Source organism: Microplitis demolitor, chromosome 8, assembly GCF_026212275.2.
Source record: "Microplitis demolitor isolate Queensland-Clemson2020A chromosome 8, iyMicDemo2.1a, whole genome shotgun sequence".
NCBI classification, from domain to species: Eukaryota; Metazoa; Arthropoda; class Insecta; order Hymenoptera; family Braconidae; genus Microplitis; species Microplitis demolitor.
This window is the reverse complement of record NC_068552.1, coordinates 1,765,245-1,789,214: the sequence shown is the minus strand read 5'-3', so window position 1 is coordinate 1,789,214 and position 23,970 is coordinate 1,765,245. Positions and strand designations below refer to the sequence as shown.

At 26.2% G+C, this 23,970-nt stretch overlaps 1 protein-coding gene across 2 annotated transcripts in view; it reads left to right on the top strand.

The window, feature by feature from the left end:
* The window catches only part of LOC103571355 (sestrin-3), a 142,753-nt gene extending 122,171 nt beyond the window's left edge, over positions 1-20,582 (top strand). For both annotated transcript variants that reach the window (XM_014441331.2, XM_014441329.2), the window contains 6 exons: positions 9,595-9,765; positions 14,397-14,579; positions 14,676-14,916; positions 16,084-16,346; positions 17,962-18,336; positions 19,917-20,582. In XM_014441331.2, the coding sequence (XP_014296817.1) occupies positions 9,595-9,765; positions 14,397-14,579; positions 14,676-14,916; positions 16,084-16,346; positions 17,962-18,336; positions 19,917-20,003 (1,320 nt within the window). In that variant the 3' untranslated portion in view covers positions 20,004-20,582. The remainder of the gene's footprint in view (positions 1-9,594; positions 9,766-14,396; positions 14,580-14,675; positions 14,917-16,083; positions 16,347-17,961; positions 18,337-19,916) is intronic.
* Positions 20,583-23,970: the final 3,388 nt, after the last annotated feature.

Genomic DNA, 23,970 nt, shown 5'->3' with positions numbered 1-23,970 from the left:
TAAATGTTTTATGATTAGTCATGTTTTTATATCATTAAATATATGATGTGCGGTGGCACAGTTCTTATCGGAATGATGTTTGGCTAGACGAAGGTCATGCAGCATATTTTTTTACATTATCTTTTTTTCCATATCTTAACAAGTATTTTTATTGGTTGTTATTTTGACATCCCTCTTTTTAAATTCATATTTCATTTAGTATCGATAATTTTTTTTTTCTGCAATCACAATATTACATGTAGTATTTAATGCATTTTTATTTTAACTTATCTACAACAAAGAAAATATTCAAACGTAGTGTAATGAAAAATATATGAACATGAATATAATACAAAGGTAATTAACCAAAGGAACTTTATGCGATGACTAATACGGTAATAAGAATATTTAAAACAAGTTGTTTTCTATTAGCTATCACACTGAATATATATACGCTAATATAAATGTCATATGTATGATTTATTATTTGTACAACTATTTCATTATTATCAATATTTTATACAAAATAATAAAAATGTTCAGGTTTACAACTTGCTTCTAATATTTTTTTTATCTTTAATTATTGAAAGTAGATCAATAACTTAATCTTATCACAGTTTTTAAAAATTATCTCATATTCTACTTGGTCGTCAAACACAATACATATGTTTTTTATCCTTTTTTTATTAACATTAATTTTTTTGAGAATGATTCACGGGTTCTAGTTGATAATAAAATTGTAATTTAACTCTGTAATTTTTTAGCAAGGCTTGAAATTTTTTAATATAATTAAATTATAAATTTTCAAAAATAAGCTATAACTTGTTTTGCATTGTATAAAATAAATATATACACTAGGGTGGCCCAAAAAAACTGACTATTTTTTTTCGAGTCTCTTATGAAAATTTTTTGGCTTACGATGTTTTAAGAAGCCTCTCCAAAAATCGACGATAAAAAATTATCAAGTGGTCGCTCATGAATTTTTAAAATATCAAAAATTATCGAAATTTGAATTTTTATTTCGAATCTTTTTCTTTCTCGTGGCGGCAATAGTTTATATTTGTGAAATCATGACTACGCTGAAAATTTAAGCCCAAAATTTAAATATTTAAACCTCGCTCAAGAATTTTGAATGTTTCCGAGTGCTGTCTTTTGAAGGTTTTCGAGCGATCCTTGAATATTGATAATAAAGCTTCTCGATTTTTTCACCATCAATTTGCATCACAATCAATGGAAATATAACCAGGAAATAGAAATAATAAGTTATTTACATACTTTTTTATTTTTTAATTCAATTTTTCGGTTTTTTCGCTGATTCAAAACTTACCAAATTTTATTGTTTAAGACTGTCCTGTATATTTTTGGTTATGCAAAAGTTATATTTTAGTGAAATGACAATAATTGAGTTATAAAAAAATACAAAAACTAATTCAAAGTATTAGTCACATATTATCAGTTAATATTCAAAATTATTGAGCGCTGTTTAAATATTTAAATTTTGGGCTGAAATTTTAAGCATAGACATGATTTTACAAATATAAACTATTGCTGCCACCAAAGAAAAAATTTATAAGTAAAAAATCCGAATTTCAATCATTCTTGATATTTTCAAAATTCGTGAGCGACCTCTTGAAAATTTATTATCGTCGATTTTTGGAGAGGCTTCATAAAACATCGTTAACCAACAAATTTTCATCAGAGACTCGAAAAAAAAAATATTCGGTTTTTTTGGGCCACCCTAATCTACACAGACGTTTTCACTTTTTTCAACTTTTTATCAAATGTAATTCAAATTAATTGCGCCATTCTACTCTTTTACTCTTGTATTATTAATAATTACGCAGATAAATGTCAATTGTCCCTATTTAATAACTTATTTGTACTATTGCATACTTTCAAAATCAAAAAGTAAATAAGTTGTTAATTAATATATTTTCAGTCTTGATAACATTTAATACTTGTTCTTGTGAACTAGTACTTATCATTTTCAATAACTGTAATAGAGAGTTGCTGTTTTATTTAGAAGGTGATCACTTGTAAAAAGTTATTAGTCACTAGGAAAACAAGTCTTGAATATATTGTCATATTTCATGTTTTAGAAAAAATCATATTAAAAGCATATTAATCACTGCATTACTTTTATTATTCATTACTGTATGCTTATCTGATAAGTTGCTACATTGTTACTTTTATTACTAATTTATTCATAATATTTATCGATAGAACGGCAATATTTATTAACAGTATATTCAATTATTATTATAAGAGTTATATATTTTATTAAACGATTGAGCGATTTCTACTCTGTAACAATATAAAAATTTATTAAAAGTATGCATTATATACTCTAGAGCATACGAAAATTATAATATGTTTAATAATTTCTGTAAACCAGATTAATATATAGTTGATCATATACCGATAATTATACTTAGCATATATAAAAATAGATAAAATTATTTATGGGCGAACATATAAAATTTTGCCGCTCATTAAATATATTACATGGAGAGAAAATTATGGTGACAGTTACAATCTATTATGGGAATGGTTCCCATAGTGCATGGTAACCGGTTTTTTTAAAATGTTGATTATAGGAACGGCACCCATATATATTATGGTAATCATTCTTATAATTATGGGTATAATTCCCATATGGTATCGGAATAGTTCCTATGGAATCATAGTAATCGTTACCATGTAACTATAATAATGGTTACCATAATATTATGATAATGGTTACCATAATATTATGGTCATGGTTACCATAATATTTAGAAATTATAATAAATTTTTTTTTTGTAATAAGCGTTTTTTTTTGTACACTTAAGATTTTGTAACATACAAAAAAAACGCTTCTTACAAAAAAAAAAATTATTATAATTTCTAAATATTATGGGAATTATAACCATGATATTATGGTAATCATTCCCATACTATTATGGTAACTATTCCCATAATATTATGGTAATCATTTCCATAATGTATGGAAATTATTCCCATAATTTTATGGTAACGGCTACCGTGATATTATGGTAATAATTTCCATACATTATGGAAATGATTACCATAATATTATGGTTATGTTTACAATAATATTATAGGAATAGTTACCATAATATATAGGGCTTATTCCCATATACACTTAGAAACCATTACAATGTGATTATAAGTACGGTTACTATTTGCTTGTGGGAACTATTCCTATGTGTATGGTAATCATTACCATGATTCTTTCACATGCGATATAGAAACTGTTAACATAATGATAGGAATGCTTCCCATACTTATGGAAACTTTTCCCAGAAAGTATGGATCTATATCCCATAATCCCAAGTAATCATTACCATAACGGTATGGGATGATATTTCATAAACGTACTAGAAAGTTACTACAATTTTCTCTCCGTGTAGTCATATATGGATTATTGTATAACATATATAATGATGTCATACATTTTTGATATAACATTAAACATATAACATTTAATATACCAGTAACATATATATTTTATTATTCGCAGATATATAACTTGTATTATATTCGGAAAAGTATATGATTCGATATATAATATATATTATATTTCACAGTATAGGATGAACAGTATATTGAAATCGATTATTGAATTGATTTTAGAATCGGATGAATCCATTAAAAAAATGAATAATATTATCATATATCACATATATGTAGGATTATACATAGTGATATATAGCAATAATATATTACCATGAATATGCGGTAGTATATATATGGCAAGTTATATTGTGATACTTTATGAGGGTATATATGTAGTAAAATATACATAGTATTATATAACAATAATATATCTCATCATATACTTTACATCATATACTTTCACATATAAAAAATTATTATATTGTTACATTATATTTTGCAACATATATGGAAATATATGGCAGTAAAACATTTGAAGTTATATCGTCACATATATCATAATTATATTGAGTAAACATATAATTAGATATATATAATTTCGCCGTTATATATGATCACATATTCATCATATATCAATATATGTTCGACCATATATAGTCTTTTCATGCGGGATTATATAACACATTTCACTAAACAATTGTCAAGTTTACTGCAGTTTATATTTATCCGCCGACTCAAATAAAAAAAATAACTAAATACAAATAAAAATTAAATTCTCAAGATAGTAAAAATTACACAATTTTAATAGCGTTCTAAGTTTACAAGATAAATGTTGTAATTTTATCTCATTTTCTCAAATAAAGTTCTCTATATTTTTTCTCCGCGTACACTTTAACAAATACTGTTTATAAGATCATTACAAAAAGTCAAACCAATGTCATGCCAAACGTTTATCAATTAATTCTATTTGCACAGTTGTATTATTTTCAATTTAAAAGAGGAAACTAACATATAACAAATAATAAAAATCGAACGTAAAAAAAACGTTTGATTCTTAATAATTAGTTTCACAAAAATAATCCACACTAATATATATGTCATGAAATGACAATACTGTCAAACTACTCGACTCATGATATTTTAAAAACAAGTAATAATACAAATTTTGATAAGATTATTTTTTTCTTAAATAATAAAAAATATATAATTAGAAAAAAAAAATCAATTGCTTTGTTTTTTCGTTTACTAGATTATCGATAAGTTTTACGATTCTCATTATTTCAGTTATTTTTAATGTTAATTAAAATAAATTTTTAGTACATAAAAATCAGGCTTATTCCAGAAAAGATAAAAATAATCATCAAATTTATGATGAAAAAGTACAGAGGTGTCAAAAATTTCTAATTATTACTTCATTAATTATCACTGATCACATTTAATTATGGTATTATTCCATTGATAACTGTTAATTATTGCCGGTTTAAGAAGCCATTTTTCTCGACATATTTTTGAATAGATTAATCAATCAAGAATTATTTACTTTATTTAAATTCAGAGCATCATTTAAATTTTCCCACAAAATCGAGGTTAATAGCTCGATCGTAAAGTTTCTAAGTACCTGTGTCAGTTAATAAATTTAATTATAAGTATGGAATTCACAGTTATAATATTGTTAATCACAATTATACTAAAATTTATAAAATCATTAGACGTTATTAAAATCATACATTTTTATAATTATTTAATTGAAATACTGACTAATTATGATTTTTATAACACAAAATTACTATACTTAGGTTTGTCTACCTACTTACTGCGCACACTTACCCCACATACTCTATACAAAAAAATCTTAAAACCGCTTGACCCTGCGGGCTAGCCCCAAAACTCCGCTGTTTTTTAGCTCAAAGAGCTCGGAAACATTATTACTTTTAAATTTTTGAGTTCTTCGTGCTCAAAAGATTGTTAGGCTGGTAAAACATACTTTCACTGAAAAATTATTATTTTTATCCGATATCTTTCGCAAAAAACCAAAAAAAAAATTTTTTATTATTATTCTCCGTATGACTCGTAAACTACATGACCGATCTACCCCCAAATCTAATTAATTCTAAGTTTTGGTGAGCCCTTTCGATTGCCACCAAGTACGTTCAAATTGCACTGAAAAAAATAATAGGTAGCAGCTACCTATTAACAATTGGTAGCTACTACCGATTATTTGTCGGTAGCTGCTACTAATTATTTTCGGTAGCTGCTACCAATTATTTCAGTACCAGTTACCTAAATTTTGGTAACAGCTACCGTTTTTTTTCGGTAGCTGATACTGATTCCAATCAGTAATCACTACCAAAATAATTGGTAGCTGTCACTGAAAATTAATCGGTAGCAGCTACCAAATATTTCAGTAACTGCTACAGAAATAATCGGTAGTGGCTACCGAAAAATAATTGGTAGTGACTACCAATTATATTTTTTAGTGTGGTTGATTCGTTTCAGAAATATCATCGGACAAAAAAAGTTTACACACATACACTCGGACGTCCATCGTGAAATTAGTCAGAATAGCTTCTTAGGACCTCAAAACATCGACAAAAAATGAAGGAGGCTTAACAGATATTTTTAAAAGCTAAGAAAAAAAAAATATTGAATCTATGCACAGTAGTAATAGCAATTACAGGTTAATGAAAAATATCTTTACTATGCGTAATTAAATGATTTTTTTTTTACTTACAAAAGTAACTATTTTACTGTTTTTTTCAGTAAAAAACTGCCTAAAAGTCAAAAATATTGATGTTCAGTAAATCATTACCAATTGTAAAAAAATTATTGATATAATTGTTATAGACTATTATGTTTTTAGTTTCATTTGATAGAACATGCCTTACACTATTTTTTTAAATCAATCAATGCCATTATAACTCCTCGATAAGCTCAAGTTTTTTTCCACCCACTAGAGTTTAATTACATTTAAAACTTTGTGATGTAATAATGAATTTAGGTCGACTTTTAGTCTTCACGTGTAGTGGTAGTCTGCTATCACTCAACACCACTCATCTTAAAAAGTTACGCGAAATTATGTTCTTCGGATGACTATTAGCAGTTTATGTTTTGGTTAAATCTTTAGTAAAGCCACTGATCTTGAGCAACAGACCTAATACGTTGTTATAAGATTAAGTGCCACATCTGTTTCTCATATGGACTGTTTCTTCTCATTTTTTTTTCCTTTCTACAATTTCTTGTTGATACAGTTTATACTTTTGAAATATATGAAATACATAAAAAAAATTTTAATTAGACTTTACTAAAAATTAACACATACCTTATGTTAAAAACTCAATCAATAGTCACGGAATAATTATTTAAAAAATTAACGTGGAACTGACAATTTATGGATGTCAATTTAACAAAAAATTTGATTATTAATATTTTAAATTTAATGACAGGTTTTAATTATTATCAAAACGTATTGGAGGTTTATTATAAATGTTGCATATAACGCGGCTTTTATTATACATGTTCTGATAAGAATAAAAGATGTTGAGTATTATTAAAATTTATAGACTTGTTTGTCTGATGTATTTACAGCAAATAGACTCTTATCTCCTTATTCAATATCGCCGAACATTAATGACTTTGTTGTGTTAAAAAAACACTTTTCATTACCTAAATTAATCTTATTGTGTTTGATCACTTTTTTTCACACCCAGTTAATTTTACTCTAAACTATTATATATATAATGCATTTTTACAGGGAGAAAAAAGAATAGTAATGATTACTACCCGCATGAAAAATATTTATATTTTTATTTTATATATAGAAATATATAATTATATAAAATGGCAAAAATTTATGTATTTGAATATGGTGTTCATATTTTTTATATTAAGCCATATATATATTTACATATACCTCATAATATATTGTATTGATATATTTCCTTTTATATTCAAAAAATAAAAAATTTTTATATGAAAAGAAATATATGATAACATATAATTCATATTATATATGGCACCATATATTTCCTTTGATATATTTTAGCATATCGCGTGCCAAAAAGTAAAAGGGCGTATACCAATGTATGCGCCCTTTTACCTTTGCAAAGGTAAAAGGGCGCATAAATTTTTTTTTCATCGCCAATTGATTAGTAAACATTTTCTACGCTTGAAAATCACATATTGTTTTCCCAAAGGTAAAAGGGCGTATGTCTTTAATTATGCGCCCTTTTAGCTTTAGGAATTTGAAAATTTCGTGACCAAAAGGTAAAAGGGCGTATAAATTTTTTTTCTAAAAAATTTATTAAAAAGCTTAGCCGAAGTCTAAAAAAAAAAAAAAAAAAAAAAATGCTGAAAATTGTATGAATGTTATTTTATTTCACAGTTAATTATTAGAGTTTATAATAGTATTTTAAAATTCTTATACTAAATTGAAAAAAAAAAAAAAAAAAAGGAGAAATAACCGGTTCATTTAGTTACGATTCCTATACCCTCTTCCTCCGTGTCTGTCGCACGTACTTTGGATTTTTTTTTTTTTTTTTTTTTTTTTTTTTCATATATTCTGATTCATGACGGATCCATCATTCAAAACACTGATTAAAGAAAAAGTCAATAAATTTTTATTTTTTATAGTCGTTATGAAAATTGTTTATTCAATTGAAAATTTGATATTTTCATTTTATTTTTTTTTTCAGTTATTTTATTTTTAATAAATTAAAAAAAAAGTGTAGGAGGAGTGTTTTTTCATCTAACTTGTCTTGTGAAATTATTTGTCAGTATTTTGTATTAAAACTAGAATTTTTTTTTATGCGCCCTTTTACCTTTAGGCACTACTTTTCAAAAGGTAAAAGGGTGTATGTCTTGAGATACGCCCTTTCAGCTCAAGGATGCCCAAATTTTTTTTTTGCAGATCTTTGCATTTCGAAAAATTTCAAAGCTAATGGCAAAATAAAATTTTTTTATACGTCCTTTCAGCCTAATTCCCTACTAACCTGTAGCAATACGCCCTTTTACCTTTTGGCATGCGATATATCTTATTCAGTGTATGTATATGTATATGGGTATATTATATATTCGCTTCAAATTAACTAATTTCGAGAATTTTATCTGCAATTTAAAGAGTATATTAAAATTTAGATCTAATTTAATTGGAGTCAGTCATACGAATAAGAAACTTTTTTTTTCCATACACAATATAAATATATGTTTTTATATATGATCAGAATATATTTTTCGTATATGATGGAAATATATATTTTTATATAATAAAAATATAGTTTTCGTATATGACAAGAATATATATTTTCATATATGATAAAAATATATTTTTTGTATATGATTGACATATATATTTTATATATGCTAAATATATACGGACTCATATATGATGCATATTATATTTTTTAATAAAAAAAAAAATATATCAGAAAATATAGTTAAAGTGGCCACATATATTTTCTGATATGTATCATATATTTTTACATATATTTTGACCATATATGTTATTTTCTTACGGGAGTATCGATATATTTTTTTAGTAAGACCAGTTTTCAAAGTAAACTGTAAAATGCGCAGTGTCAAAGATATTAATTATCCAAAAAAATAAATAAAAATCTAATAAATTATGATACTCTAATCATTGTCACATAAAGCGCCGTTACGACAGTATTTAATTTATAAATATCCATATCAGTTTCAATATTTTATTTTCCTCGTATTAATTTTTATCCATTGTATTATTCGCATTTATACTTTCATTTCTGATAAATAAGTATAAATATACTTAATAATTTTATATTATCATTTATTAAAGCATACTAAAAGTTGTCTTGATATTAAAATTACTCATGTACATTCTCACACACACACGTAACTGATACACGTGTCTATACTAAAGAATTATTATAAAAACATGATGTAACAACAATGAAGATTGATGCTTGCAACCTTGGATGCATTCAAAGATCGACGAACCCATATATATATATATCCACATATATTTATCTTTTTTTTCAACTTATTAAACTGGAGAAATTCACAATACGATAATGAGACAGTAAACTAATTTATTAATACATTTGATACTTGTTGACCTCTAAATGAACAGGCTCTCGTAATCTATACAAGTGTCGCAACTATTGTTAATAATAGGAAGTAAATTATTATAAAATTATTTTTTTAATAATTTATCAATAATTTATGTTTTTGATTATGTTACAGACTCACGGGTACTTTGTGGAAACTTTTTTACAGACAACTCGCGTGGACCATATTTCACGAGTAATGTCATCGCACCCTTCGTATTTAGATAATTTTCTTAAAACTCAACAATTTATTCTACGGGGTGATGGTCCACTGCCCTTCGTCTATCGTCATTTAATTGCCATCATGGTACAGTATTTATTATTTTATTTTTTTGTCGTATTACTAAATTTATACACGGAGAAAAGTGAATGGTATATTCTCCGATGTGAGACAGTAATTATTACTATGTAGCATGGTAATGCAAGTTTTTTAGCCGTATTATTTATTTGACATAAAAATTTGTCCGACGTTGAATGGTAACGCTAGCCATACTAGCATGATAATTATTACTATGCTAGTATGGGAATGATTACCATGCTAAATTGGAACCATTCCTATGCTACATTGTAATTATTACAATTTCGATGAAGCTGCTTCCAATTGAAGGTAGTAAGGTCAATATTAAAATAAGGCTTTATAATTAAAAAATTAGGTTGTTTAATTAATAATGAATAAATTTTGAACTGATTTAAAAAATTTTTAAATAAAATAATAAATATTAACATTAACATATGTTAACATGGGTTATTTTTATTAGAAAAATATTATAATAATTTAATTATTTATTGAAAATACATTTAATTAATATTTTATTGCAAGTAAAATTATTAATTATGAATTATTAATGTAGAGGAAGTTAACAATTATCTAAATTAAAAATATTAAATCCAGCGCTTTGGAATATACATCTTACCGTCTGCAGCAGTGACGATACGTGTGGTAGAATAACATTTCAAATCAGAATACAATAGACAATGAAACTTTGTCAAATAATACTTGAGTTTCGTATGATTGATAATTTTCATTAAAATAATATTCATTGATATAAGTAGTAATTAAGATTAATATATGTACAGGTTATATTAGACATATATACTATATAGCAGCACTTAATATTGAAACTGATTTCACGCTATTCAGTATCGGAGTCAGTAGCATTCTAGCATGGCTTTGATTACTATGCTACAAAGTAATATTTACCAGTAGCATGATTACTATGCAGTATGGTAAATATTACCAGAAGAATGGTAATCATTCCTATGCTACATAGTAATGATTCCTACGCTTTAAAAAATAGGACTGGTTACCATGTTGAATGGTAATTATTATCATTCTCTTCTTTCTGTGTATCAATTTACAACCCGCATGAAAATATCATATATGATAAATATATATGGAAAAATATATAATCAATATGGGGCCATATTAGTGGCTGAAAACGATATATATTTTCTTATATATAGTATACTAAGTTTTAATATAATTGATTATATAAGTAAGTTTATAAGTTCATATATGTATTGTATATATTTATAATCATATATGTAAACTTATAAGTTAGCGCATATATGTATTACATATATTGATAATTATATATGTAAATTTGTAAGCTAGCACACATATATATATTGTGAACACAATGTTTGAATCTTATAATAGAGAGAGGAAGACAGGAAAGAATATATTTTATTTATTCTTACATATATGGGGAGACTTATATGGTTCTTTATATCGAAAAATATACAAAAATTTATAAAGTTAAATATATGGTACATATATCGTGTCATATAATGATGAATTATATATGTATTCTTATTTGTTTCCGTATATAAATAACATTTACTTTAAAATATATTAAATTTATAAGTTTTCAAATATATAGATAAAATATTGAAGTTATACGAAAATATATGAAATCATATAAGAGAAAACATATATAGAAATATAATAAAATCGGCCAAAATCTATATACAATTCTATATAAGATTTCATGTATTGTCACATATATTTATATCTGCAACATATATTTTTTAATATATGTTTGCCATATATGATATTTCATGCGGGAACATACGAAAGAAAAAAAAAACAATTGATAATAGCAAATAAAATAGTTAACTGTTAGAATAAAAAATTTTTAACTGTTGAATCAATAGGTTCACAAAGTCAAAGTTTGATTGATTAATCAAACGTGTTGTTTTAATAATAGTCGTGGCATCATTGGAGAGAGTTCTAAGAAAAATAAATGTGATAAAGAGTACACGCGTATGATCTATTTATAATAAACATCATTAATTATCAGTTCTTTTTATTGATCTGTTTTGTTTTCTTTAACTTGAAAAAATTAAACTCATATTATTATTAAGAACGCACTCTATGACTTTTTTTATTGATAATATATAACTGGTACACTAGAATTTAAAAAACAATATGTCAGAGTTTATCAACAAAATGTATACAGTCATCTATCCGTCATAAGTCTGGTCTAGATGATTTTAAACGTTGCGTGAACGTTCGTTACATGCGCCAATATCCAGATTTTTCTAGTACTTTTAGCGATGAAATAAATACACTCAGTGAATTTTACGGTATTTCTTACATGTCAAGTTTAGTGAAAAACTACTGTGGTAATAGTAGTTTTTCATTAAACACACAAAACATTAGAAATTTGGTAAAAATTACCGATAGCATAGAAATTTTTCAAATACATACAAAAACATGCACGGAGAGAAAAGAATAGTAATGATTACTATGCTGCATAGTAACCAGACTAATTTTTTGTAAAATGGTAAATAATGCTATGCAGAATATGACTCATTACCATTTTTCTGGTAATTATTACTATGTTACATTGAAACAACTAAAACGGTAAAAATTCCTATCTAGCATGGGAATCAGGGCTATGAAGAATGCTACTCAGTCCCATGCTGGAATAGCTGTCGTTACAGTTTAATAAGTGAGACAAGGAAGTTAACATGCGCAGATGGTTGCGCAGTAACCTGTGTGTATGTGTATGCATATATGTGCGATGTATATTATTAAATATTTTAATTTATTTAATTATTATTTATCTGTTATCAAAAAATGATATTTCTTATTGAGCAATATCTTAATTATTTCAATAGATTAATTCAATTTCTACATATATCTATTTATAGTAACCTGAGTTGTTTGTTTTGTCATAACCTTATTTACTAAAAATGAAATAAATAAAACATGGTAAACATTACTAGGTAAGATTGTAGTGATGTTCATTTGCATAGTTCTCTCGTCAATGTAGAATGGTAATCAGTACTATGCTAGCATAGTTACCGTTACTATGTAAAATGGGGGATTACTCTGCCCGGTTACTCGACGCTAAAAAATCCTCGTTTCTATGTAACATAGTAATGATTACCATTCTACATTGGAAGTAGAACTATTTTTTCTCTCCGTGTGGAAATGGTCATGAGTTCTATGATTCTTCTCTGTAATCATAGCATTCTTAGCAATAGTATAAATATAATATTCATAAATTTGAAATCTAAATTTTGTTGTTAATATTTAAAGAACTTCTATTAACTATCGATATGTGGGATTTGTATATAGTAGTAATTAATTCGTTTACTGAATGTTGATAAATTTGATAAATTCTTTTCTCAGTATATTCCTAAAAGAATAATTTGGTCTTATTTTTCATTAATATATTTAGTAGTAATATTAGACTTCTATTTATATTAAAACGCTGTTCATATATTTTATTACTAAAAATAAATATATAAATAAATATTTTTATACTATTACTTAATATCATACTTCGTAAATTTATTACTTTGTTTTCTTTACAAAATTGTTCAACTTAATTGAGATAAATTGAAATTAATCAATTTTCTCCTTTTTCTTGATATTAACTTAATTCATTTTGAGATAAGCCAATTTAGTTCATTTAATTCCTGGATCTATAAATATTCTAACTTATTATTGAACTTAAGTTATTTTTGGGGATCCCGTATAAAAATAACAAATATGGTCAAATTGTATGTAAAAATATATGATAAATATCAGAAAATATATCTGGCTAATTTAACTATATTTTTTCTTTACATTAAAAAATATAATATTCATCATATATGAGTCCATATATGTTTAGCATATATAAAATATATATGTCATCATATACAAAAAATATATTTTCATCATATATGAACATATATATTCTTGTCATATACAAAAACTATATTTTTATTATACAAAAATATATATTTCTACCATATACGAAAAATATATTCTGATCATATATATAAACATATATTTATATTGTGTATGGAAAAAAAAAGTTTCTTATTCGTATGACCGACTCCAATTAAATTAGATCTAAATTTTAATATACTTTTTAAATTGGAGATAAAATTCTCGAAATTAGTTAATTTGAAGCGAATATATAATATACTCATATACATATATATACACTGAATAAGATATATGCTAAAATATAACAAAGAAAATATAAGGTGCCATATATAATATAAATTATATGCTACCATATATTTCATTTCATATAAAAATTTTATATTTTTTGAATATAAAAGGAAACATATCAATACTATATATTATAAGGTAAATGTATATGGCTTAATATAAAAAACATATGATATATATGGAATACATATATTTACTACTGTATATAATTTTATATTAAATCGGCGAAAATCTCTGTGATTTTTTATAATATACAATATAATATATCATATATTTTTTATGGCCAACCTATATGATTTCATATATTCTAACCATATGTCGTTTTTTCATACGGGGATCTAAAAATATTACATATAATTTGTTCTTTTCAATTATTTTGTCAAAGAACTTGGACGTTTCGAATTAATATAAGAAATAGAACATAATAATTAATGAGCTAAAAAAAAATATAGCAATTAATTTTAAAAAATCTATTGCAGGCTGCTGGTAGACATCAATGCAGTTATTTAATAAATTTACAAAAAGGGGAATTTCTTCTTCAAGGCGGTGATGCCGCCTGGTTACAGGGATTAAAATATATTCCACAAAAATTGCAAAATCTTTATGACATAAATAAAATTCTTGCGCACAGGCCATGGTTATTAACTAAAGCTCACATAGAGGTAATACAAATATTTCACAAAAATCTAAATTTCAAAAATTATTAAATATTATAATTTATTTTTTTATTTAATTTATTAATTAATATTATTCAACAGAAAATGACCAAAGGCACAGATAGTTGGTCTCTTTCTGAACTCGTTCATGCAATAGTTTTATTGGCTCACTTTCATTCTTTATCGTCATTTGTATTTTCTTGTGGAATTAATGAAGAACTTGACTTGGTTGCTAACTGTCAGGGCAAAGAAAATATTCAAGCCAATAGTAATAATGTATCATCTGCCAAAGAAAATATGGTCAAAAGTCCAAAAAAGATTTCAAGTAGTGATAGCACGACTGGTAAGAACAATTTCATTAACGTTTATTTAAAACTATTTTATAAAATACCTGCTCAAATAAACGCCGTTAAATAGCTACAAAAAAAAATTAATTCTACAGCGGATCCGAATTACGGTAAATTTCGGTATTTATCGTAAATTACTACATTTTGCGGTTATTTACAGCAAGTCACGGTAAAATAGGGCATTAAATGTAATTTGCGACATTTTTATGGTTAACGTGGTACTTACGGTACTTACCGCAACTTCCTGTAAAAAAATACGATATTTTACGGTAAGTTGCGGTATTTTAAGGTAGTTATGGTAATTTACCGTAAATTTGTGGCAATCACGCGGTATTTCACCATAAAAATGCGGTATTTAACTGCCAATTTGCAGTAACATTGCGATATTTTACCGTGAACGTACAAATTCACTGCAAAATTACGGCATTTTCCTGTAAAGTGAAATATTTCGCTGTGTTACGGTAACAATGCCACAAATTGCGGTCAATTACGGTACTTACCGCAACTTACTGTAAAAAAATACGATATTTTACGGTAAGTTGCGGTATTTTAAGGTAGTTATGGTAATTCACCGTAAATTTGTGGCAATCACGCGGTATTTTACCATAAAAATACGGTATTTAACTGCCAATTTGCAGTAACATTGCGATATTTTACCGTAAACTTGCAAGTTCACTGCAAAATTACGGCATTTTCCTGTAAAGTGAAGTATTTCGCTGTGTTACGGTAACTATGCCACAAATTGCGATAAATTACCGAAAATTGTCATACTTTTCCATGTCTTACCGTAGTTGGCCACAAAATATCGTTAAATCCCGTAAATTTTTAGTAAACTACAGTAGTTCAGATCATCCAGGGTACTTGCTTCTATGGTAACGTACCGTAATTCTGCAGTAAATCCGTAGGTTTACTGTAAAAATACCGTAATGTAGCCGAACGCCGTAAATTATGGTAATTTTCGTTATTTTCAGTAACTACTGTAATTTACCGAAATTTGGATCCGCCAGGGCTTGAATCGCGAATTTGTTTTTGTTTAAAATAGAAATTTTGATTAGTCCTTTTGTTTATAAAGGAAAATGTTTACTTGCATGAAAAACGAAAAAATGCTTCATTTAAATATATATTTTTTGTAAATATATTACTATGTATTTTGAAATAAATAGATAAAGTGCATTCGCCGCCTCCTTCACCAAGTATAGTCGGTGAACAAGAAGTTGGGGTTGTAACGTTAATGGAACGAATGAAATATTTGTCGGAAAACTCAATATCTACACTTCCGCAAGAAGAGCTGTCAAAAAGATTCAAATCTGTTGAAACACAATCTGCTGAACTAGAACCGGCTCAAGAAAGATCAAGTCCGCCTATTAATTCTGACATTGAACCTTTTGTTAGAGAACCCGAGTACATATATCAAGACTTTGCCAAGGTAAATTATTATTTATTAACTTATTTTTTAAGCTGAGTAACAAAAATATTTTATCAATTGAACAGTGTCTTATATGTGTGTATAATTATAAAATATATAAATATATATGCACTTGCAATAGTACTATACCATTTCAAAGAAAATCATCGATTTAACTGTAGACGCAACACTAGTAAATTAATCAATGGCGCCAAAATTCAAATTTCGAAAATGACAAATTCTACATGAATAATTTTCAAGTTACTTATGGGCTGTTAACGCATTGAGTGGAAGGTGCTTTCGACAACGAGTGTGATTGGTTAACGAAGCGTTAAGCGAGTGTTGCCAACACACGAGTGTCGAAAGTCCTTCCACTCAATCGGTTACCAGTTTTAGCATCGAATGGTAAGAAAGAATGTCTTTTGTTGGTAAAAAAGGACTCTACATTAAATTTCATTTTTTAACTCACCTAAAATAATATTCAATCGTATTAATATAAAATTAATTCCTGTATTATTTCTGATGCAAAAGATTATTAAATAATAATAGTAACAATTAAATATGATTTCATTGATTTTATAATAATTTAAAATTATTTTTATTGTTTTAAATATATTGATACTCAGCAAAAATAACTAGAGTTTTGAGTCAAGGTTCATATAGTGAATTGTAGGTTATAATTAAATACAGTAAGATGATTTTCTATAGTCTGGACTTTCCGTTGCCCTAACTCGAGACGGCTGTCCATTGGGTTTTCTGTTGGATCGTTTAATAACTAATAAATAGTATATCTATATATATAAAAAGTGTAGGTTTGTTATATTTTTCACGAACAATGTAGACATTCTTCGCGATATTTATTCTTTGTAATGTCATTTTTAACCAATTAAAGACTTGCTCTCTTACCAAGAGTTGCAAAAAAAAAAAATGAAACTGACAATTCACAAAAAAATTCAGCTGCCATTTTTTTTTCATTATTATAGAGAAGAGCCATCTATTGTTTATTTTATTTTTTTTTTTTTTTTTTTTTTTTTTTTGAATAAGCAAGTGACCAAATTATAAAAAAGTAAAACTAAAATTTAATTAAATATTTATTAAAATATCATGATTTGAAGTTTGGTAGAATAATTATCATTGAATTATAAATTAATTATCGAAAAATTTTATCGCATTTTTACATGAATGATTGTCAATATTTAAATAAATAATTTATAAATTTTTAATGATATCTAAATAAATTATCACGATATCTGGATAAATATATAGATAACTGTCTCAACTGATTGTGACATAAGCCAATGATAATCTAAAGATAAATTTTTATCATTAATTTAAAAGATAAAAAAAAAAAATATACTGACTTGTCTATGAAAAAATTAATTATCATGATAATTTTATTACATACTCTCTATAAACGTCAGAACTTAATTTCTGATCATGATTTATTATTTTTAAAACAAACTTTCATTATGAATTAATTACAAAATTTTCACCTGTTCAATTAATAAAATACGAGACAAATTGTTGATAAATCTTATATTTATGCTAAAATAAAAAAACTCATTACTATCTTTAACGTAAGCCAGAATAATTAACACATAAAATAGTTTCATTTATTTGCATTTTATAAATTTAGCGAGGTCAAGTCAACGATATTCCCACATTTCGTACCCAAGATTATTCATGGGACGTTCATGGTTTTTCTCTCGTAAGCCGCCTCTACAACGAAGTAGGAGGACTTTTGGATGAAAAGTTTAAAACAGCTGCTACTCTTACGTATTACACAATGGGTACTCATGACAAAGTGGATACTTCACACTTCAGACGCGCAATATGGAATTATATTCAATGTATGTTCGGTATCAGACATGATGACTATGACTACAATGCCGTCAATCAACTTCTTGAACGCAGTTTGAAGACGTTTATTAAAAACGCAGTCTGTTATCCTGAACGTGTTACGAAGAGAGATTATGATAGGGTTATGAAAGAGTTTAAACATAGTGAGAAGGTCAGTATTTATTTTTATTATACCCTGGAGGATCCGAATTATGGTAAATTATGTATTTGGCGAAAGTTACCGTATTTTGTCAGAAAACACGGTATTGATGCGGCAAATTTGCTGAATTTTAGGGTATTTTTATCGTAAACATGGCACCATACTTCACTTTACGATGAAATGCCTCATTTTTACAGTAAACTACCTCTAAATTAACGAAAATTTTCGGTAAATTACCGCGACTTTACCGTAAACTACTTCAATTGACCGTAAATTATAGAAAAATGTAGGAGAATATCGTATTTCTACAGGGAAAAAAATATAGTGAATTTTACTGAAAGATATGAGAATAATTACTAAATTTAGATAGTAATCTGGAAACACATGATTTATATGAAAAATTAATAAACAGATAAGTAAATTTTATAAGTCGTTTAGTAATTTCTTGTATACTAGTTCTGGAAAATCTTCTATATTGCATATTCATTTTTAGTTATACTTAGTAAATTTTACTATCCTGTTTAGTAAATTTTACTATCCCGTTTAGTAAATTTTACTATATTAGAATGGAAAAAAACGAAATTAATTTTTTATTCGCTTTTAACTTTTTATTATTATTACTATTATTTTGATTATTATTGTTATTTACGTCATCTGTATTGATGTTGGTGTCGATTTTTGATTTTTAAAAAATCACTTGTTTCAACCGAGATTCGAACCCTGATCTCCCGCGCGCGAGTCCTTTCCTATGTCTGACGGCCTGATGTCTCCTTTGGACAAAAGTTTCAAAACTTGTAATACATATTTTTATATGCTATCCCCACCAACTTTTAATTTTATCTATACACAGTAGAATTTACTATACAGACAGTAAAAAAATATAATCGTGTTAGCAAAAAATAAATTGCGTACAGTAATTTTTAATATTTTGTATAGTAACAAATCCTATATTGTATTAGAAAATTTACTTTCTTAAATTAGTATTTATTAATAGTACTTATAGTAAAATTTACTATACAAATAGTAAAAAATATAATCGTCTTAGCAAAAAATACATTACGAGTAATTTTGAAAATCTTATTATGTAATTATTACTAACTAGTAAATTTTACTGAACGTTTAGTAATAATTACAATACAGAATAGATGCTTTCATATCTGTCAGTAAATTTTACTATAGTATTGTAATTTTTACTATATTTATTTTCCTTGTAGTTTATCATAATTTACGGTTTTTTTACCGTAGACACGGTAAAATACTTAACGGTAAAATCTAAATGGATAATTCACCGTAAATTTGCGATAATCCTGCGATATTTACCATAAACTTGCAGATTTACTGCAAAATTACGGCATTTCACCATAAATTGAAGTATTTCACTGCGTTACGGTAAAAAATAACCGTAAATTGCTGCGATTAACCTATATTGTCGTAAATTATCACATTTTAACCTCAAACTACCGTATTTCGCCGCAAAATACCGCAAATACGGCAAATTTGCGGTAAAATTCGGTAATTTACCAAAATTCGGATCCACTAGAGAATCTATCATAGTTTTTTAGGAATAATAACTATTGTTATTTTTATTTCAGGTTCATGTGAATTTGATGATTCTTGAAGCTCGTATGCAAGCCGAATTATTGTACGCCTTACGTGCAATAATGCAATTTATGACCTAATTTAAATTTCTACTTGTGTCTACCTGAAAACTGGTCAGTTCGATTATTTAAATAATAATGTATTATTGCCAATAGCTTCAAAATACTTTACACAGTAAAAGCTCTGACGATCATTTGATGAGAAACAATAATAAATTACTCAGGTAATTTTTAACGAAGCTACACTACAAAGTTGACGCAAATGATGCTAAGACATCATTTATCCATTTTAAATATTTATAGATAATAATTATTATTATTGAGATTCAGTTTAATGGAATTAAAAGTAAATTTTTGTACCCCTGATGACAAAACTATAAAATTTTCAAAAATGTAAAAGATTAATTCATATAAATTTTTAATGAAATGCTTCCCCGTAATTATTATTTTAATAAATTTCATATCAATATCTTTGAAATACAAAAATTTTTTAAATTCCAGTAGACAACGTAACTTTTTTTATTTTAACAGTTTGTCTAATATTTTCTTGTAATGGTTCACTACTTTATTTACAAAGATAATTTATAGGTTATTTTATACCCGGAAAAATAATTTAGATATACGGAGGCTAAAACTGAAAAAAAAAAAAAAAAAAAAAAAAAAAAACGACAAATTATCAAACTGTTAGAATGCAAAATTTAGTTTTAAAAAGATTTCGAAGTTTTTTGAAAAAATTATAGATCTAAGATCTATCGTAACTTTAAATTTTAAAAAATTAGATCTATGATCTAATGAGATCTCATTATTTCTAAATTATTTTTTTTTCTGGGTTGCAGTTTTGATTACGGTGTAAAAAAAATTCGTTCTAAAAATATTCATGATAGTGAACTTCAAAAATTGGGACATTTCAGAACTTTAAGTTGAATTTTGGAATATTTGGAATTTTGAAAAAAATAGAAAATGAACTATTTTCATATAGTGAAGTAAAGTCAAGTATTGCCCTTAACCCTAGCGTGTCTGAATTACGTTTACTTACCGTTAAATATTCCAATTTACCGCAATTTCCGGTATTCAGATGAATTTCCGTAAATTATCGTAAAATAGGGCGTTTTACGCTAAAATCTAAGATTTACGACAAATCACTGATTTTGGTAAAGTACTGCATTAAGGCAACCTTGCAGTAAAATTTTTGTTGTTTATCGTAAATTTGAGACAATACTGCAGTATTTTGCAGCCGAACTGCGGTATTTTACCCCAAATATAGAGTAACACTGCAGTATTTTAGATCTAATGCGGTAATTTATGACAAATTGCGGTAATTTACTTATTTTGCGGTAACTTTCGGCAGCTACCGTAAATTTGTGACAATACTGCAGTATTTTACTGTAGTTCGCTGTCAAATACCGCATTCGAATCGTACAATACTGCAGTATTATCGCGAATTTACGGTAGCTGCCGAAATTTACCACAAAATACGGTAAATTCACCTAATTTGTCGTAAATTACAGCATTAAATCTAAAATACTGTACTGTTACTCCATATTTAGGGTAACATACCGCAGTTTGGCTGCAAAATACTGCAGTATTGTCATAAATTTACAGTAGCTGCCAAAATTTACCGCAAAATACGGTAAATAACCGTAATTTGTCGTAAATCACCGCATGAGGCCTAAAATACCCTACTTTACAGCAATTTAGATCCGTTTAGACTACAAAAATAAAAAAACACTGTTTATGGTGAAAACGTCGCAAATAACGGTTATCACCATATTTTACTGTAAAATTTCGGAAATTACTGTAAATTGCGAAAAATTACTGTAATTCGAATCTTGGAGGGTGTCTCAATTTTTGAAATTTACTGTCAGGCAAATTTTCGTAACGAATTTTTTTTTTACGAGGATATAAGTATATTTCCGATAAAAAACATTGTTTTATCCCTTAAAAAGAACAATAGGGCTTTAACAAGATTGTAAATAAAAAAAAAATATGTATTATTAAGTTTTTAGCGTATATCTATCAGAATTTTATTGAATTGTTCTTGTCGTGATTTATTGTAATTAACTATAAATTTTTAATTAATCAATTAATTCATTGTAAATACGGGATTTTTTTTTCTTTCTTTATAGTGAATTTAACGTGTATATAAACTATTTTACGGTGAATATTTTTTACTTTACAATGAGAAAATTTATTAATTCTAAAAACAAAAAAAATCTATACGAAGATAATAAATATCGCATAAAATAAAAATATCGCATTTTCAAAAATGCTGAATTAAATAGGATTTAGTGACTAAATTTTTTTTTTTTTTTTCATAATCAAACGTTGAACAGCATTGATAGTTCAACAAATAAATTCAACTAATATTCGATATATTATTGCAATCTGTTATAAATATAATGATACTTACTAAATAAATCGGAAAATGATGATAATTAACATATACTGTGATTAATAAAACCACCGAAAATATATAAAACTACAATTTCAAAGCAACAGATCAATAACGTAGCGTTCAACGAATATCTATGCCTTTGATAATTAAATTCATATAAATTAAATACAGAGTAAGAAAGTATAAATACGTAAATATAAACAGAAAAATATGAACCCACAGTTAAAAATATTGTGTTGAGATATTACACTGAATTTAGTCGGGGTCTAATTTTTTTATTTTTTTCAAAAACATGAATAATGATAAAGAAAATAGGGGAGAGTGGGGCAAATTGAACCAAAAATACTTAAACATTTTTTTTTTTATATGAATAAACGCAAAATGATAATTTCTTTTTTACGAAATCATAATTTATTGTAGACTATCATTTCTCATAAGCACATAACTTAACAAATGATGAAAATTTTTAATAAATACGAAATTGTACAACTGCATCAAATAGTTCAATCGTCCCTTTGCGGGGGCAATTGAACCACTAGTCGGGGACAATTGAACCAAGAGTATTAGAACCACAAACGAATGACTTTAATGAATAATTTACTATTCCTTACAGCTTAAAACTAAAATTACAACATTTCTAATAATATTTATTATTTTATATAACATTATATGTTATAACAATCACTTTTAAAACTTCTGTCAATATAATTATTTTTTTTCTTGGTTAGGTTAGCTTGTTTTCACATTCTGTCAAGATGCGCGCGCATGTCTGATGCTCACAGTGTGATTCGTGTGGTTCAACCGTCCCCGAGAGTACAGGTTCAATTTACCCCATATGATTTTATTGAAATAATTAGTTTAAAAAAAAATATTCAAGAACTATTTTACTAGAAGTAAAGTTAGAAATTTATGACTAATATATGTAAGAAGGTATTGCAAAAAAATTTTAAGATTACATTTGAAAATTAAAAAATTATTAAACGATTTGTCAAGAGCTAAAAAAAAAGTTCAGATGCCTAAAAACACAAAAACTTGAATTTTTAAAAATTAAATCATCATATTGGTTCGAAATTTTAGTCAGACTAAGGCTTAGTGTATTAAAATATAATTCCAAGGACGACCCATTTTTACATTTTTTTCGATTTTTTAAGCTTGCTAGTTCAATTGCACCCACTCTCCTTTATTTTTAAAAATTGATTTGTTAAAAAAAAATCCGAAAATTAATCATTGTCTGTTAACTTGAAGGTTATGTTAAAGCACAACATTTTTGACCTTACAGATGACTGATAGATTGAATCATAACACGAATTATAAACTGATACTTGATACAAATTGTGACATGCGTATGCGCGCGAATAAATAAATTGCTTTAAACACTATAATCTATTTATAAAAAATTTCGGGAGCAAAATAATCTATTATCTATCAAAAGACCAATAGTTGACGTTTAAAATAAATAATCTTGTCATTAATGGATTATTAATTTAAATTATCATCTAGTTAAATAAATAAAGTAAATATATAACATTTAACACGTGGCACAAAGCATACACTATTCGATAAATAAATAACGCTTGAGATTTAACTTAGCTTCAATAAACTTATCGAATCTTACGTCTTTCAAATTCAGTAATAATAGTATTTATTAAAATT